The sequence below is a fragment of the Anopheles bellator genome, chromosome 1 (assembly GCF_943735745.2).
Source record: "Anopheles bellator chromosome 1, idAnoBellAS_SP24_06.2, whole genome shotgun sequence".
Lineage (NCBI taxonomy): Eukaryota > Metazoa > Arthropoda > Insecta > Diptera > Culicidae > Anopheles > Anopheles bellator.
This window is the reverse complement of record NC_071285.1, coordinates 58,633,141-58,651,320: the sequence shown is the minus strand read 5'-3', so window position 1 is coordinate 58,651,320 and position 18,180 is coordinate 58,633,141. Positions and strand designations below refer to the sequence as shown.

The window sequence follows — 18,180 nt, the reverse complement described above, 5'->3', positions numbered from 1 at the left end:
ATTTTCACGAAAGCATCAAGCGTGGGGCGGCGACACCGCCAGAGTTCTGCGCGCCCGAAGGGCCCGTGGTAATCTGGGACGTGGAATCTTATTTATTAGAAACCGAACTAGCATCAAGGTAAAAATGCGATGCGATCGCAGCGCGCAAGCGTGTGTCAATTTGCTGCGCAGATTCACTGTTTCGAAATGAGTTTCTTCAAATCCTGTCTGGCTCGAACGCCCCGTTGGCAGCTTCCTGTGGGGAAGACTTCTCGGGGAATCCGCGGGGAGTGGCAAGCGAACAATCCGCGTCTTCTCAGACGCGATCCCGTCTGGAGCGATAGTATCTGTGGAGGGCCCACTACACGGCAACCGCCAAAGTCACGCTGCCCCCGGCAGTGCAGCGCGCCACGATCGGGCCGCGTGATGAAAACGGTGACGGAAACAACGTGACGGTAATATGTCGTCGTGTGCAGGTCGTACTAATAAAATTGATTTTTATGCAACGCCTCACCAGTGCCGAAAGGGCCACGACCACCAGGGCCAGGAGAAAGCATTGCTCCGTCGACCCTGGGACGAGAGAAAGATGGCGAATACCGGGCACATTGTCACGATTGTCACGCGCCCGGGCGCTGTGGCGCGAAAGTGTAGTTCGATTTGATTGATTCGTTCGTCCGCTCGGAACGTCGCCGACGCTTAGAAAATCCTTCCCCAAACAGACTTCTACGTTTTCGGAGGTTCGTGAAACATTTGTCTTTTGGCCAGATCGGTGGGTGGATGAATAGTTTACCCTGCCCTCGACGCAGTGGGTGTAGTGTGAAAGAAATGCCGAAGACCGTCCCCATTATTCAACCGCACGGGCGCTTTAGAAGTCCGCCTTTAACCTAACGGACAAGCCGTTCCAGCCAATGTGCTATGGCGTCATGGTCGCGTGTGCTCCCGGCTAACCCCAACGGGGTTGCGGGCCCGCTTCCGTCTGAAGCCAACATAAATTAAAATCGGAAACAATGGCAGTAATGAACCGGCGCACAACTGCATCCGGAAGAAGGGCCTGATAATTTATGTGGAGAGCAAAGAAAAAAAAGGCTGGCCAAATGACGGGCAACGACGTTGGGAAAGATCTTCTCGGCGTCTTTCGGTGTGGCATCTGAATGCATCACATCACCCGACCGCACTGCTGAGCTTTGACCGGTTCCCGCCGGGAGTAATTATCATTACGCTGCGGAAACGATGGGAAATTTTGAGCGCCCCGGCAGCGACAACGGATTCGAAGATTTTTCAATATCTCGGCACCGCTTTCACGGCACGGGGCGGGGCGGGCGGTCGCGTAACGGGCTTCTCCTCAAGTGGAAGGTCGAATACAAAGTACGGCGATTGCTTGGCACGGGATAATCGGTAGTAGCGTGATACAATCAACTCCTACGGTTCGTAAAAAGAAGCAAAAACCGTTATTGGTTTCAATAGGGTTTGTATTTAGAAAAAGAGTACAGTAAACTATCATCAACGAATGATTATCCGCTGAGGGCGCAATTCGGGGGCTTCGGAGCACACTGCACTTCATGTTCCTCCTTTCACGCGACGAAACTCAATCACTGTCTGAATTCCTAGCTCATTTAGTTGCTTCATAGCAGTTTACTTTATATGCGTACGTTTCGAAATTAATTCTACTTACACACCTGAAAACCTTTGTACAAAAGCGTGTCTACTTCGGTGCCTTTGCCACTAGGATGGGCCAACGCTCACCGAAGAACCACAAAACGGGGCAACGCACAGATAATTGTCGACATGTAAAAACTCTTTATCGATATCGTGAAACAAAATGAATCGGCCAAAGTGTTTGTGTTTGCACGCAGCTGACCATGGCCTGATGGTCAGAGTGGAGATGAATCGCTTTGAGTAGTGTGAACCCTGACGAACTTCTTGACCTTCCGGAACCAACGGAACTGCACGGTTGTAGGAATGTGAAAGAGCGTGTTGTACCCTTCGCTGAACTGACTACGCACACAAACACCACGTCAACACTGTCCCCCTTCGATGATTGCCGATCAATGGTTTACAGTGCGGCGTTCTTCGTGTCAAAGTTTTAAAACAATTTTCCCGAAGCACAGTTTCTGAAAGTAATAAACAACAAAAGATAAATAGTGAATGAATACAAAGCGCTCCAACGAGCTGGACAGCTGGACCTACCCATGCCGCAGATTGCCCCCCGGTGGTCACTACCAATCGATGAAATCGATTATCCGTAGCAAATCTCACAGTTCTACCTCAGACCCTGCGACTACACTTCGCACGCCAGGCGGATTCGTTGGCTCGCGTCCGGGAGGAAGCAGTTCACAGGATGATAAAGCGCCAGAGCTCGACTCGGTCGCCTCCAGTCCCACTCCACTGACGGGTCCGTCTTCTGTGAGGGACGCAGTGTTGTTGTATGTGTCCGCGGGAATTATGGACATGAGTTCATCAATCGCACCGTCGATCGTTGCTGCACCCACGACAGACGACGGAAGCTGCGAAGCGGAAGCGAGCGAACCGATTCCCTCGATTATCTCCGGCACCGAAGAGGATGGGATGGCCAACATCGCGGACAACGGTGAAACCGACGTCGATGATGGGGAAAACGTTATCGTCGAGAACGTTTGCGGCGAGAGGGTGTCGGACACGGAGATCGAAAGGTGGTCCTCGAGCGGTGGAGGATCATCGGCGGCCCAGTGTAAGGTTGGGGAAAAGAGGGTATCTAATGCAACGGAATTCGCGTCCTCCAAAAGCTGTTCGTGTTCCATAAGCGTCAACTGCAGCTCTGCTGCTGAATCGGCGCCCGTTGGTTGAGCCAACTGTGATGTGCTCACAATCACGGACGCCGCGGTTCCGCTCGTCGTGTCCTGCCAGTTTCCCACTGCCGTAGCATCCGAGTCCGAATCACTGCCCGATGCGGTTGGCGCGTCAACCACTTCCGTTTTGGCTATCACCGTATTCCTACTGCATCCTGGCGTCGGTTCATCATTGCTGCCATTCGGAGCGCAAGATGCTACCGGAACTTCAGATTTTGTACGTTTTACCGATGAACACTCGTCGGGTGCGGCCGATGTTTCTGTTTCTTTTTTCTGCGACCCAGGTGGTTGCATCTCGGCCGGTTGATTCTCCTGATGGTATCGCTTGATGATGACCCTGCTAAGTTTTCGCTTCCTGCCACTACCACCACCACCAGCCGTAGTATTTTCATCGTCCGTAGCGATTTCGGTTGTTGGCGAGCTGGAGGGCCGAATTTGGACGAAATACTGTCCGATCTTTTTCGCTCCCTTTCCCTGGGAGCTTTCCGTTTCCATGGGTGCCGCTGGAGCCGCATCCTGTTCCTTGGGTCGTTTCACAGAAGGTTTCTCCCGCTTGCTGCGCCCACTTTCGGTTTTGCTCTTTGCTGCGTTCCCCTTTTTGGGAGCCGTTTGAGGACGTGCTGATTTGCTTTGTGCACCCTTTTTCTTCGGGTTGCCGCGAGTGGTTTTCGGTTTGACGTGGGAAGCTTCCGCTTTGGATTCTTTTTTCCCGGTTTTTTTGTTTTTTGGAGCGGTCCAGTTCGTCGACAAACGAGTCCGCCGTTCGCCACTGGCCATTACCACGATGGAAGGCTCCCCAGAATGTGACTCGCTGCTGGCAGAACTGGTGCTGGCGCTGGTAATGCTTGTGATGCTTGTGCTGCTACTACTGCTGGTGGCACTGCTGCTACGAGTACTGTCGCTAGAGTTACTGCCTCCCGTTGAGCCGTTCTTTCGGCTGTTACTGCCACAACTGTCATCACTGCTGCTGCTGCTGCTGCTGCTACTGCTGCTAGTGCTTCTTTGCCGTGTGCGCCAATTTTTCTTAGCTCCGGTTTGCTTTGTTTTTCGGCTGTTTCTTTTTCTTTTGCGTCCTCGCGTTACCTTGGTGACCGAAGTGCGCAGGTTGTACACGACCTTGTCATGTGAAGAGACCGTACAAACGTTGGGACAGGAACAGGGATTGGACGAACTGAACGAAGAGCCTGACGCTGGGGACCGTGGGGAAGCTGAGAATAGTTCACCGTCCTCATTGTCCTCGTCCTCGTCTTCGTCGCTGTCGCTCGCTTCGTAGATACTCTTCACTCCCATTCCGCCCGTGTAACGATTCACCCTGGACCGTGTATAGTGCTTGTCGCGAGTGCTGGTGCCACTCCCGCTGGACCCAGCGCCACCGTGGTATCCGGAGCTGGTCGATGCACCATTGTTGTACTCGCAGCTAAGGTCACTCTTTGGCAAGGGTAGAGAGTGCTTTTCGGACGCATCGCCATTCGTCGTTGCGGGCTGATTGTTCGCACATTCTACGGCCACAAACACCACGTCACTGTCATAGTCCGATTCTAGATCAACCACATGGTCCGGCGTTCTGAGATGCGGAGGTTTCTGTGCCAAAACAAACTGGCAATCGTCGGAATCACTCGAGGATAGCGAAATATTGTCACCATCCCGAAGGGTGGACCGGGTACTTGTCGTCGCTGCTCCAGCAGGAACAGAGACTGATCCAGGGCTGTCCGAGTTGTCGTTCAGTTCGATAACCGGCGTGGACGGTTCTGCGAGCGAAGCCGCCAGTTCGGCACGGGACTCACGAAGCGTGCCCGTCATGATGACGGTTTCGTTAGTCGAACGGGCTTCGAACCGAAATTGAGTGCGCCCGGTTCGTCCCCGGCCACTAGTCCCGCTAGTACTCCCCTGAGCAGTTCCCGCACTGTTACTGGTAAACATGGATGAAGACGACGATGAAGTGCTGGCGACGGGTTCCGACATATTTACGACACCGTCTAGCACTTCCTCCGAGTCTAGCTCTTCATCCGACGACGACAGAATCACAGGGTTGCGGTGATTGAAGCGTGGCTCGTACTGGACGCATTGATCGTAGCCAATCATATCGTACGGTGAGCGGGCAAAGTTGAAGAGCTCGTGCCGAAAGTGCTCGCGAAAGCTTGAACAGACGAACGGGGCCAAAGCGCGCAGAAAGTCGGGCGAGTCGATATCGAACGAATTCATGAGGTAGCCCATCCGCATGGCCATCGGTGGGGACATAGTCGGTGCAATGGTTTCCATGGCATACACCTCGCGTTCCACCCATGGCAGGATGCGATGCAGTTGGGCAGGATGCATACTAATGAGGGAAAAGCATTAACCAGATGCTTCCAACGGGCAATGGTGGCAGCGTTACTAAAACTTACAGATAAAAATGCGCCGAACTGACACGGAAACGCCCATTCACATCCGGCAGCGGGCGAGCGTAGAGCCGCTGTCGATAGATGAACTGTCGCCATGCGATGCTGTTCTGGCGAGTCGGAACCACTTGGTCGCCAAACTCGCGAATAAACCGTCGCACATCGCTCGACTGGTGCATGAACAGTTGCTGCATCAGTTCGCTCTGGCTCGTTGGCATGTGCAGCGTGGCGTGGTACGTAATGCGGGGCAAATCGGACACGTAAAAGTTTAGTCGACGGTAAAAGTCTGCTTCGCGCGGTAGTGACTGTTCCAGCGGGTTCGATGTCTGTACAATGTGCTCCTCGTAGCAGTTGATCGATTTGTAGTGTACGATCGAGTTGAAGCGCTGCTTGCACAGCGGGCATTCCGGTTTGACCTGTAATCGAAGAGCGACAGTGAGACGGAGTTAGTGCATGAAAGCAGCCGACATTCGGACTAATTTTGACACACCTTACTCCATTCCAGCAGACACCGGAAGCAGAACTGGTGACGGCACGAGTTCGCGTACGCCTTCTGGCGACATTTTCCCAAACAAATTGCGCACTTTGGCGGAGGGGAGCTGCGCCCGTCGGCTGATTCATCGGCTTCCTCCGACGACGAACTGTACACCACGAACTGCGACGGTGGCGGTGGTGTGCTCGTCAGTGGCAGTATCTCCGGTGTCGGAGGGCAATCTACGGCGGCCGCTTCCTCCATGACCGCTCGCTCTAAAGTGCTTCCTTTGTAATGGGTTCGGAAACCCCAACAGACAATTGACCCTTGAGCACCGCCCTTCCGCTGAACTATTCGGAGCTCAAAATAGCATCTGCAACCTGCTGTGAAAACTCGCGTCGCTGCGTAACGAGAATTCTACGAAAGACTGCAGCTCGAAAATTTTGCTCATACAGTGTTTCTCCCTCTTTCGCTACGCCATCATGATAGGGGAATGTTCACAAATATCTCACACATCGTGTTGGTTTGGTTGACGATTACTCACGACTCTGCCTTCGACGGCCACGCAATAACACACCACGAACTTTTCCACAGTTTAAACGACCGGACACAGCACATCAAATGAAAATCTTATCACGTTGCACCCGAAATCGATTCGCCAAGATCTTGTTAGTTGCAACCAAAACAGCCAGTCTGACCAGCAACCTTTTCTCCAACATTCTCCAACCAAACGAACTGACGTTTGGTTCTCAACAGAGATCCATTTTCAAGTGCGCTTCATTCCTCTCGACTTCACTCGAGTTGACGATAATTCGGTTTACCCAATGCATGGCCGCAACTTGTCAATGCTGAAACTGGAATTACCTCTTCTGTTTTTGATATAGTTTTGGTTCAACTCATTCATTAGATCGATCCTGTTCATCTTGTTCGATAATCGGTATTTGGTGTTATACACCTCAAAGTACAACTACCGGACATAAACAAAGCATGGTCTCTGAGCAAAACAGAAAATTTTTCGAAAATAACATAAATCGGGTACGCAAGAAAAATGACACAATGGAAATTGGTTTCAAGTCACAAAGACAGAAAGACAGACAACTTCTGACTTTAGGTGAATTATTTCACGCAGCATTTACTGCAATCTATTTAAACCAATGCAGAACAACCGAAAATCGTTGGTGGAAGGATGATCTAGGATCGTGGCATCAAAGGATTGCGCTGCGACAATGTGAGAGATTGTCCCTGCATCAAACTCACTTGTGGCTGGGCCTGAATTTGATTATGTATGGGCATAATACTGTGCAACTTTTGCGTGAGTGTAGCTATTTGTTCTTGTATTTTACGCACTTCTTCTTTATGTTTCTTTTGCAGCTGCTGATGATGCTGAAAAGAATTGGGTTAAAGTTATTGGGTTCTCGGTTGATTGCTCTAGTTGTTCAATCCTCTTGGTTAACAATGCGACCGGGTCGTATCCTGATTCGGCGTTCTCTGGAAGACTCGGCTGCTCGCTCAAAATCGAGTTCATCGCATCGAATGCATCGACTTCGACATCGACCGAACATGGGGGATTTTGTGTCTTGGAAAAAAAATTGTTCGTGGAAGATTATTAGAATGTAAAAATTTAAAAATAAATATTTACCTCTTTGCTGGTGTTCTTCAACGGGAAGGGCCAATTGGAGAATCTGCTGATGGTGAAAGTGTGTTGTTTGTGTGTTTTATCGTCGTTATCGGTTTCCATGTTCACTAATGTTTCCGCACGTAAAACAATAATAAATAAGTTCCGGTGAAAATGTAAATGACAACTGTCAGCGGCAGCGTTCACATGCAAACCACTTTTTAACACAATTTCTCTATAATTCTTCAAATAAACGTACGTTGAGTTTCATTTCAATCTGTCCGGCCGCACGATGCGCAACGAAACGTATTTGGCATTTCAGATTAATGCCAAACTACTGTGCTTCTGTCATAACGTTTATGTGTCGGCCGACCGCAAAACCCGTTAGCAAACGCTTCGTTTACAAACAGAAGATAATGTAAGTTCTTTTTTGCTGGTATAGCAACAAAATCGAATAAAAAACTGACAGATAATATTTAGAAATTAATTTATTTCTCTTCTACTTCCGTTTTCTCGGACCAAAAACACGAATGTAAACACGTTCTACGGTCCGATTTGCGCTTGGTGTGGCACCGCAAATACACTGTTGTTGAAGCTATTGTTGTTGTTGTTTACACAACAAAGTGTGTTGTGTTGTGTTGTGTGCGTTCCGCGATTGTTAAGCGTGCGAGATTTGATGAATTTCTTCCAACCGCTTCGCATCAGCTTTAGTAGCCAACAGGATAAGACAGCAGCCAAGGTAAGTCAAGATAAGAGCTGGAAGATGCTGCGCCGTTCGAAAAGCCTCCCATTCTCGGCATCTGTCTCCGTTTGAACGAGTTTATCTTATCCATCTTGGGATCTTCCATGGTGTAGGCGCAGTTGCTGGATAGTTTTGTGGTGCTTTGGGAATTTGGGTTGCTTTCGAGTAATTATTTTACCGCGACCCGGCGGCGGGTCATGTCCAAGTGTCATTTGCCATTGTCAGACGAGAGTGAAATTCACTTCCACGCGCAGTTCTTGTTTCGGTTCATGCGCACCGCGATCGTCGAGGATCGTTCGGGAGTGTGTTTAAAAAACTGCGCTACTGCCGCAGTATCAAACACACGGTAGTGCGGTGCGGTTAATCCGAGAGACGAACTCTCCTCAGGTTGGTGGGGTCCCGTGTGTGGAGGGCCGCACAACGGTGGCGGACTATCGGGGGACACTGGGGCGCGTGATCTTTATTTAGAACACGTCGCGTTTTCCCTTCCAAAAGTCGCGTTCCGTCGTCCGGCCGCCCTCTATTATCATCGCAGTTGGACTGGCCAACGCAACGTGTTACGCCAGTGCAGAAAGCAAAGTGTTGCAGGCGCAGAAGTGCTCATAGTTTCCTTGTTTTTTCTCCATTTACACTTTCGGTGTCCGATCCTAGTAGCCATCGGGGCGATTGGGCTTGGAATCTGCCAAAGACGTGTACAGAGAAGCAAGAAGTGATAAGAAACTTGTGGCGGAAGTGGTCGTGCCGAGCATAAGGTGATCGATAATGTCCGGCGATACGCAAACAAAGAAGCGGAAGGATAAAAAACGGAAGAAAGGTTAGTGCCACAGCTATGGTTTGGGGCAAACTTAGTGCTCGAAAGTGATTGTGGAGAGAAACTCATCACCTTCGACATCGGAATACCTTCTGACCGGAGGTAACGGCCACCGCCGCAACGGCCTCCCTTGGGGTCGCTTTTAATTTAGAACATTATTAGCTTCTCTGAAAATCTTTAAATAGCTCCGGTGTTACGATTGCCGTGGCAGCATTCGGTGTGTCCGGTTCGCTGTGCGTTCCGTCACAGTCCGCCGATGTTCTGCTGGGTTGTTTCCCTCCATCACTCCTGATTTCAGTTAAACATTCATTTTATTTTTTGTAAATTTTGACCGATAACAGAAACAAACAGCGCATCGGGAATCAGTCAGTTCTACACTTCCGCTTTGCGCGCTTTCGGGATAACTCATGTTGGGCCCTGTGTCCGCTTATAATTTGAACGACTCCTAGCTTTTCCCCAATTCACCAAAGGGCTTGACGTTGGCCACTCTGTTGAAACGCAATTGAAACAATACTGCGAAATATGATCTGCAACGGTACAGCGGAATCTGTGTCAAACCATTTGGCGCATTTATTCCTTTCGTAGCAGATAGCCGGTAAACAACGATCGGAGGAGGTCATCTGACGCAGTTCCAAAGGATGTAAACTGCGTGACACGACAATATCCCGGCGTATTAATGCTTCGGTGTGGAAAACAATTTTCTTGCTATTTTCTCACAGCGCCACGTTTGTTGTTTGTGCCACCACCCGGCTGTGCCGGCGTCTTCTGCCGGTAGCTGCGCCAATTATATAAAAATATCATTCAGTCGCAGCCGTTAAAACGTGGCGTTGACGATGCTGGGTGTGTTGGCCAGATTGAAAGTGAGAATCTACGTATCGTCTGAATTGTGTCGGTCAAAAAATAAACCCACGAAAATTAAACCGCGTGTTCGCTGACGTGTGCCACGTTTCATCTGCCGTGTGTTCGTCTGTCGGTCTTTGACATTGGGGCTGTGGCTTATCTGAAATAGAACCAACCGGCGTGCGTTGACAATTAAGGGCAATTTTCTTTGTGGCGCTTTCTCTTTGTAGATGATGAAGACACGGTAAAGGAAACGACTGTCCATGCCCCGAAACAGCCGTCCGCCGGGGCGGCACAGGCTGCCAAGGAGCCGGGTGATGTGCAGATGCACATCCACAGCGACCACGGCACCGGTGGGCACTGGTGCGCCAAGGTTGTGTTCTTTTTCCTGCTGGGCGCGCTTGGGGCCCTCATCGGATTGATCATCGTGGAAAACCAGGGACTCTCGAACGACGATACACCGCTGTCCGAATCGAGGTACTCCGAGTTCTTTAGCGGTTGGGTGGACGAGACGCGACAGGACGATCACCATCATGAGGAAATCCTGGCCGCCATCAACTCGTTAGACGATCACGACGACTCCGTAGACGATCACGACGACTCCTTAGACGATCATGTGGAAGATCATGAGGCACACGAAGGGGAGGGGGAGCAGGACGACCACGATGATGGTGCCCCGTACCCGGAAGAGGAAGACAACGATGACGAGGAAGATGCGGACGACGATGGGGACGAGGAGGAGGCGGCTCAGGCTCAGAAATTGGACGACGACGAGGTAGAGGAGATCTACGCCCAACAGGAAGCCGCCCAACACGAAGCCAATGTCAACCCGGAAGGTGATGACGGCGATGACGGCGATTATGATGACGCCGATGATGAAGACGGCGATGATGACGGTAAGTGATGCACTGTGTGTCTGGTAATCATTTGTCGTTCGTAATAATTTCTCAGTTACCGGCACGCTGCTCTAGGTGCCAACGATAAAACCAATGTCGATGATGTAAAACAGAATGATAAAGCAGGGGATGATGATAAGAATGACGAAGACGCTGATGAGGATAATGAACCGGACTATGGTAATTGGCCTTCAATTCGGAAACGCCATCTCTTCGACGCATTATTTGCTTTAACCACTTTTGTTTGCTTTTAACCATTGGAGTGCGACCGACTTGGAGTTAAATGTGACCCTTGTGACCGGCACGTTTAAGTTTTTGAGTCAAAATTGCTATTTGATTTCATTTTATGTGTTTTGTCCAATGCAATCAGAACTTTAATATGCTAAGGCTTATTTGATTTAGGTTGCTTTTGGCTTTATTCTGTGTGGCTTAGGCTAGATGTTCTGCGGGAACAACCGCTGAGCGGTCTTATCCTGCACCAGAGACAATGTTAGTGTTAGTCTCTGATGCTTTCTGTAACCGGTCCCGGGATTCGAACCCAGGCCAGCTGCGTTGACAGCGACGTTCGTTACTGACTGCTCTATCAGCGGCTTTGTTAGATGTTAGTTATGCTGTCAAAATTTTCCTGTTGCTTCTTTTCCTAGACAAGACAAAGACTGTTGCTGAAACTGTAGATAATGAAGAAGAAAATGATGACGACGAAGATGATAAAGATGAACAAATTGCCGTGAAAGAGGATGACGATGTTAAAGGCAAAGGTAAAGGATCTTGGAAAACTTTACGTTATTCATATTATCTGCTCGCCCAGATGTTGCTTCGCACAAGGATGTATTAGGTTAAGGAACCAACCGTATCAGTTTCTGGTTGTGTGAAATGTTTACGTTTTTCTCCACGCCACTAGCGACAAACGACAAAATGGGAAGCAATGCCGAATTAGACGACGATGATGATGATGACGATGGAAATACTTTCAAGGGAATCGATGATACACCCTTCGAGGAAATAGTATGTATTTAACGGTCGTTATATTGTTCTGGATTGTGTTTTTGATAGAAATGTTTTAAATTTGTTTCAATGCTTTTAAATCGCTTCACTTATAACAAACGTATCGCTTGCAGAATCTTTCTAATGCCATGAATGATACCGCTAAACAAAGCTTACCGATACAAGATACCGAAGGCACGGCAAATGCTGCACCTGCATGTTTGCCGGCAGCTGACAGCAGTAAGAGTGAATTCTGTGCGCTGCCCAAACAAACGGAACCGAATCAGGCAACGTCACCCAAGTCCGTTTCCGAGCACGTAACCCGAGATGATCTCACGGATCAAATGGATGAACTTGTACGGAACTATAACAAACTGGCGGCGTCATTGGACGTGCCGCAAGTAGAGCAGACTAGTTCCCTACCTGAAACGGTTAGTAGAAAGGTACTAAGGCATGTTCGATAGTTTGATAGTTTGTTGTTTACTAAGAATGTGTGTGTGGATTTTATTTGAAACAATTGTAGTATCGGAGAGATATAATTTGATGCTGAAAATTATCGTTGTTTTTAGGACGACGATGGCGACGACTTCGATGGTGATGAGGAGGAAATTGAAGAGGAAACAAACAAGGTCGGAGATGATGCAGACGAGAACGACGATGATGAGGCAGCTTTCGACGCCTTCGTAGACAACGATGGCGGAGAGGAAGAATATCTAGCCAGGGTGCGCCGGGAGCAGGAGCAGCGGCTAGCGGCTGAAGAAGAGCGCAAATCCGCCGTAGAACCGGAAGAGGAAACTTCACGTAAGTGATTTACACAACGACAAAACGGAAATCAGCGCAAGAAGCGAGTCGAAGCGAGATGGGATTATTCTCTGGCCACACGAAACAATGTTACAGAATCACAAAATTTTTCATCATTCCCGACATTTCTCATTTCCGTGTCCTTCTTCTTCACACTATTCATAGTGATCTCCCATAACCGGTTCCGGTTAGAAAGTGCAACTTATTACTACTTCTCCTCGACATGTGTGGTATATAGAAAGGCATTCGCTCAAAAGAAATGTTATCATTTACATTACGTCCATAAGCGAGAGAGGATCTGAAACGTTGCTATGCTCGTGCTCTTGTTGCCAAACCTAACTAAGTACAACTCCCGTTGGGCTACACTTTCAGTTACGGTTAAAATCTTTGTCGGTGTCGCACTGCTCGGCGCTGCGCATCTACTGTTAACTAGTCCACGTGCTCCTACGAGTGAGTTGCCTTGTTTTCTTATGTGTACGCTGTACAGTTTTCGTGTTTTTTGTTTGATTGTCCCGTAGTCGCTCACTGTACCGATGCCTGATGGTGTTTGATTTGCTACTTTTGTTTCACTTTTGTTTGATTTGCTGCAGCTTTTTGTCCGTAAGTCAACTGTTTTAAAGGGTGCATGGGTTTCGCTAAACCATGTGCTAAATCATTTCGAGACTTGTTCCGTTCTGATTCCCCCGAAATGTGTACTATGAACAATCTCTGTTTACCTCTTCCAGTTCTTATCGGTGTTGTACTTTCTCTTTACGTGAATAATTTGCACTTTCGAGCTCGATGTTTCGCTTCACATTGTCACCCGTTTGCAGTAACGATTCTGGTCTGATTCACTGCCTAATATCTAAAATGGCGTTTTATGTATAATTTCTAATCAAATTAAACACCATAGTGAGTGTTTTAATATGCCGCAGCAATGGATCACCCCAAGCATGAGCTTTTGAATGCTATCAGTTTTCCGTTTAAGAGTTTCTTCGTTTGTCTGCATGGCATTGTTATGGTAGGAACGTGAAGCAAAATTTAATTTGTCGTATTTTCATTGTCCAAGAAAAATCTTCCGGTAACGTAGATGATTCTAAAGCGAAGTTAGAAAACCCCACCAATATCGCCCAAACTGCCCAAACTCCTTCCCTGCAGCAGCCAGTGCAAAGAACCGAAACGGCAACCAAATCCGTTTTGAATGACTTCGTTTATGCCGGCAATCCTGTGCAGCTTTCGCCCGACGGTACAAAGGAGACTGAAGGCAATGGTGAGTGCGCTGCGCTCTCAGCGGTGGCCCGACGGATAAACGGTGCTAGTAGTCACCTCCTTTTTCGACTCCTTCCAGTATTTATTCTCGAAGACGAGGTTGATGAGCGATACTCAGGCGATGAGTACGAGTACGAGCTTGAAGAATTGGACGAAATGGAAGAAGAAATCGAGGAGATCCCTCCAGCTGACGACGAGGAAGAACAAAATCTGATTAAGCAGGAACAAGAGATTGGTGCCTTTGTGCCGATCACGTTTGAAGACTTTAGCTCGATGTACCGCCCGTCGCCCGAGGTGGCCGGATCAGTTTTGGTGGACACTCAGGAACAGCAAGTATTGGAACAGCAGCAGCAGCAGCCGCAGCAGCGTGTAAAAAAATCGTCAAAAGAATCGTTACTGGCTCGTAAGAAGCCGCCAAAGGGGGCGTTCAATAAGTTGATCTACGGTTTGCACAAGGATCCGATCGTGATACCGGCCGAGGAGGGTGACGAGGAGCACACCGGTGGACTGGCGGCGGTTGAGGCGAGAGAAAACGTAAGTGCCAAGGGTGAGGCAAGGAGCGTCCTAACGGCCCTGCTTTCGGAAATCCCATCACCACCACCGACCGAACTCGATCATCAATTCGATAAGCTTGTATCCCCGGTACTACCACGTACCACACCACAGTCAGACCGTTCCTTATTTCAACGCCATTCACCCGTTCTGGGAGCTACTGGCGAAAGCACCGTAGCACTGCCATCGATGGCTAGAGAAAAGCACGTCGAATTCCTGCTGCCCGATAGGGTAACGGAACCCGAATTCGGACTGCAATCCGGCGCTCCAATGCACCCACCGGCAGATAATGGTAGCAAAGAGAATCTGTTCGTGCCGGACGCGAGCGAGGAGGAACTGGAACCCGATGAGTACGGTGAAGAGTACGACGAGTACGACGACCAGGAGGTAGAGGAAGAACAGGTGTACGATGAAGATGACATCGATTCGGTGCTGCTGAATCAGTACGGTTCGGACGAGGAAGAAGAACCGTTGACAGACGACAACATCCAGCCGGGCGGTGGCGAAGATGATGGATCGGACGTTGACGATTCCGATTTGATGCGACGGTTGGAGGAAAAGTACGGCAAACTGCCCGCAGGGGCGGCGCCGACACCGGACGCAAGTGCAAAGGCGGTACCATCTGCTGCGGGTCGGGAGGAGCCAGACGACGACGAAGCGGTGGCTGCGGGGTGGACAAGTATTTATGCCTATTAGAGGAACACACCACCGATTGAACCATTTTAGAGTTGCACGTTTTGTTGCTCGCGCGGGGTTGGCTCATCATTATCTCATCATCACCATCGGTTTTGGCCTGTACGCACATTTTGCTCTCTTCAAGCACCACGCGTCCCGCGTTAGCAGTAGAACTAGCCTTGCAGGACCCGCTTAGCGAACCATGTTGCTTGTAGTACCACCATCGCGTCACAAGTTGCTCCCTTTGCGAACGCATCACCACCATGAAGTCCATGAACAAATTCTGTGATTCTGTAGCGCATTTGCCACGATAAACAGCTGATGATCCCACCCTTCAAACACGACCCGTAACCGAGATAAACCAGCCCGCTCATGCTTCGGGACGCGCTCTCTAATTTGTTGTAATTTGTTTCTCTCCGGCATCGTCTCTCGATCAAACAGAAATCCCCACACGGGCTGAGGAAGCTGAGCGGTCCTATCAGGAAGAGTTAAGACGCGCACAGCAACAACTCGACGAGGTGAGTTCGGCGTTGCAACGGGGCCAACCCGTTCGTTAAGTCTCCGGTGACCAATTTGTGTTACATCATTTTCGTTTTCGATCAGGAGTTCGGGTTCGAATAACACAAATACCTTCCAAAAACACTACCCTGTCTCCAATCACCCCGTCATGCTTCCGTTTGTTTAAAAAAATAGTTTACTCGTTTTCGCGCTCCTAAACATCCCTTAGTTTTAGAATGAAACCCGAAGAACCGAATCGGATTCCCAATTGTGTGATCCATCGTGCATCCATCAGGCATTGCGTCCCCTTACATTACACTTGAAGACTGACCGGGACGAGACACGGACGTAGACTTCCGCAAGAGTTAACGACACATGAATAATGACTTTACATTAAGCTATGAACCGTTTCTTGATAGTAACTTACTCTCCATCCATTTGGTTGAACAATAAAAACCGAACGAAAATAGACTCGCCCAGAGTCACGCGTGCGTGTGCTGTGTACTGATCTGTGATGAGTTTTTGAGTATCCGTCTGCCTCCCAAACGATTCGGCGAATCGATTGGAAGGATCGTGTGTAAACGCCCGGGTAGGAATGCTAGCAAAAATCGTTCGTTCATCCACCATCCTTGAATTCCGTCTTGCACACCCACCAATTTCGGAATCGAACCGTAAGGCAGGTGGAATGTTGAATGATCGGATTGAACCTACCATTCCGCCAACCACTAATCTTTCCCGCGCAGCAGACTAATTTGATGTGTTTTTATTTTTATTTTCTGCTTCCCAACCGCTTTTAACGCTGGCCCTGCCGTTGCGCATTTCAACAACTAAATGCTTAACGCGGTGTGAATTTGTGTGTATTAAACCCTTCTAACTTCCTGGATTGCCGCCACCGCCACTAAACCCACCCGTGTGACACACTGCACCACTCAACGACACGTCCTTTCGGAAAAGGGCGAAGCACAAGAAGCGCTCAGTACGTTCGAAAGAGTGCTCTCGAGGAAGCCCCACTCGATTCCGGCATTGGTCGGCCGTGGCCGGGCTCTGGATGCACTGGCGGAGCAGCGGCGCAGTAACGCAATACTGAACGATGCGATCGTAGCTTATCGGAAGGTGATCGCACAGGAGCTAGCGGTGGACGATGCTACACTGGCGAGTGTGGCCGAACGGTGCATCGATCGGTTACGTTTCCAGGGTCAGCACGCGAAAGCGATCGATGTGCACCAAACGCTCATACGACGGTTCGATGACGAACCTCGCTATCGAAATCAGCTGGCCGTGACGTATCTGTATCTGAACCGGTTCGTATTTGCTCGCCATTATTCTCGACCGATCGATCACCGAGCTAACGGGAGAATCTTTTTGCAGACTTCCCGAGGCGAAAGCGGTCCTTCATGAAACGTTGCTCCGTTGGATTGAAGATGGCTTTGCGCTGGTCCACTATGGTTTTGTGCTGAAAACACACGATCAGAACATGGAACTGGCCGCACAGTATCTGCGCGAGGGTATCGACACCGGTCACGAAGGGACGCAGGATGGGCGATTCTATTTCCACCTGGGCGATGCCCTGCAGCGCCTAGGGCGCACCGGTGAGGCACACGACATCTACCGACGCGGAGTAGAGCGGAAGCTGTTCCTCTCACTGTACCAACGTTCGCTGTACAACGTGGACGGCTTACGATCGCGCCCGTTCTGGACCGAAGAGCAAACAACGTTCGCCCCCGAGCTGGAACGTATCCGCTCCCAGTGGCTCCTTATCCGTGATGAAGGGATGAAACTCCTCACCGGTGCCGGAGTGTTTGTGAACGAGACGGAAAATCTGCGCGATCGAGGCGACTGGCGGCAGCTGGAACTGTTTGCTCGCGGTGCTCGGGTCGAGCGTAACTGCGCGTTGGCCCCGCTGACGTGCCGGTTGGTGGAGCAGCACTTTCCAGCCGCGCGCACCTGTAAGCGGGGTCAGGTGAAGTTTAGCGTCATGCACCCGGGCACACACGTGTGGCCACACTGCGGACCGACCAACTGCCGAATACGGGCACACTTGGGTTTGAATGTTCCCGCCGGTATTTACATACGAGTTGCCAAGCAAACTCGGTGAGTAGAACGACGGTTCAGTGTTTGGTTCGACCATCCAGCTTCAACATCCTCTCGCTCTCGCTCTCGCTTTGTAGGTCCTGGGAAAATGGCAAGTGGTTGATATTCGACGACAGCTTCGAGCACGAGGTGTGGCACAACGGGACCGCGACGCGCTTGGTGCTTATCGTGGACTTTTGGCATCCAGACTTGACCGAGAGCCAACGACGATCGTTGTCGCCGATCTAGGGCGATCAGTGCCTGTGACGCAATTGCATTTTTACCCCAATACTACTCCACTCCACTCTAACTAGTTTCTAGCGGTTATGTGTTTTACGCTTTATTTTGTATTCTTGCGATACATTGTTGTGTTTGTGTGCCTGGTTCGAACCGTGAGTGCTGAACAAACTGTTCAAACAATCGGTCGAATAATCTTTTCTTAGATTAGAGAGAGAGAGAGATAGAAATCTTAAAAAAACCTCGAATCACATCGGTTTCTACCAAAGCAAGCGAAACAAAGGGACCCGTACCCGGACCCACTCGAGGCTAAAGTGTTCATTCGTTAGGGAAGCGGGTTGTTAGGTCGTCGACAGTGGCATATTAGGTATGAAAAAACGGAGAGATCCAACTGAAAATGACTTACAAAACGTGACTGACTTTACGGTGTAATCGGGACGATGCTGTGTATGGTAGGAAAATGGAGCCTCCAGATTCAAGTATGAAGTGTGAGCCAGTGAAAACCCGTAACGGTTCTGTAGATTGTGAACAAAACGAGTTTTCGTGGAAAATAAAGA

General features: G+C 49.7%; 2 protein-coding genes across 6 annotated transcripts; one reads left to right on the top strand and one right to left on the bottom strand.

The window, feature by feature from the left end:
• Window positions 1-1,469: 1,469 nt before the first annotated feature.
• Window positions 1,470-5,918, bottom strand: LOC131216009 (E3 ubiquitin-protein ligase Topors-like). The gene is made up of 4 exons (XM_058210405.1): window positions 5,673-5,918; window positions 5,189-5,598; window positions 2,167-5,121; window positions 1,470-2,090 (listed from the first exon to the last, which is right to left on the bottom strand). Exons 1-3 carry the CDS (start codon window positions 5,916-5,918, stop codon window positions 2,232-2,234), a joined length of 3,546 nt encoding a protein of 1,181 aa, XP_058066388.1. The 3' UTR covers window positions 1,470-2,090; window positions 2,167-2,231.
• A 2,399-nt stretch (window positions 5,919-8,317) lies between these two features.
• Window positions 8,318-18,131, top strand: LOC131206032 (aspartyl/asparaginyl beta-hydroxylase). 5 transcript variants are annotated; one of them, XM_058198391.1, is made up of 12 exons: window positions 8,318-8,398; window positions 8,663-8,825; window positions 9,893-10,558; window positions 10,634-10,738; window positions 11,203-11,316; window positions 11,460-11,563; window positions 11,677-11,973; window positions 12,112-12,343; window positions 15,260-15,336; window positions 16,271-16,617; window positions 16,685-17,407; window positions 17,485-18,131. In XM_058198391.1, the coding sequence occupies exons 2-12, from the start codon at window positions 8,774-8,776 to the stop codon at window positions 17,633-17,635; spliced, it is 2,868 nt and encodes a 955-aa protein (XP_058054374.1). In that variant the 5' UTR covers window positions 8,318-8,398; window positions 8,663-8,773; the 3' UTR covers window positions 17,636-18,131. The 5 variants fall into 5 exon arrangements, with proteins under 5 accessions (XP_058054374.1, XP_058054376.1, XP_058054378.1 ...); XM_058198392.1 differs by having other exon boundaries at window positions 8,371-8,398; window positions 8,666-8,825; XM_058198393.1 differs by lacking the exon at window positions 10,634-10,738.
• Window positions 18,132-18,180: the final 49 nt, after the last annotated feature.

Excerpts from the sequence above, each read along its gene's own strand:
- LOC131216009 (XM_058210405.1), bottom strand. The coding sequence starts at position 5,918 with ATGGAGGAAGCGGCCGCCGTAGATTGCCCTCCGACACCGGAGATACTG. Across the intron at positions 5,599-5,672 it reads GTCTGCTGGAATGGAGTAAG|GTCAAACCGGAATGCCCGCT; the intron begins GTGTGTCAAAAT and ends CTTCGATTACAG. Across the intron at positions 5,122-5,188 it reads AGTTCGGCGCATTTTTATCT|TATGCATCCTGCCCAACTGC; the intron begins GTAAGTTTTAGT and ends TTCCCTCATTAG.
- LOC131206032 (XM_058198391.1), top strand. The coding sequence starts at position 8,774 with ATGTCCGGCGATACGCAAACAAAGAAGCGGAAGGATAAAAAACGGAAG. Across the intron at positions 11,317-11,459 it reads TGACGATGTTAAAGGCAAAG|CGACAAACGACAAAATGGGA; the intron begins GTAAAGGATCTT and ends CCACGCCACTAG. Across the intron at positions 12,344-15,259 it reads ACCGGAAGAGGAAACTTCAC|AAATCCCCACACGGGCTGAG; the intron begins GTAAGTGATTTA and ends TCGATCAAACAG.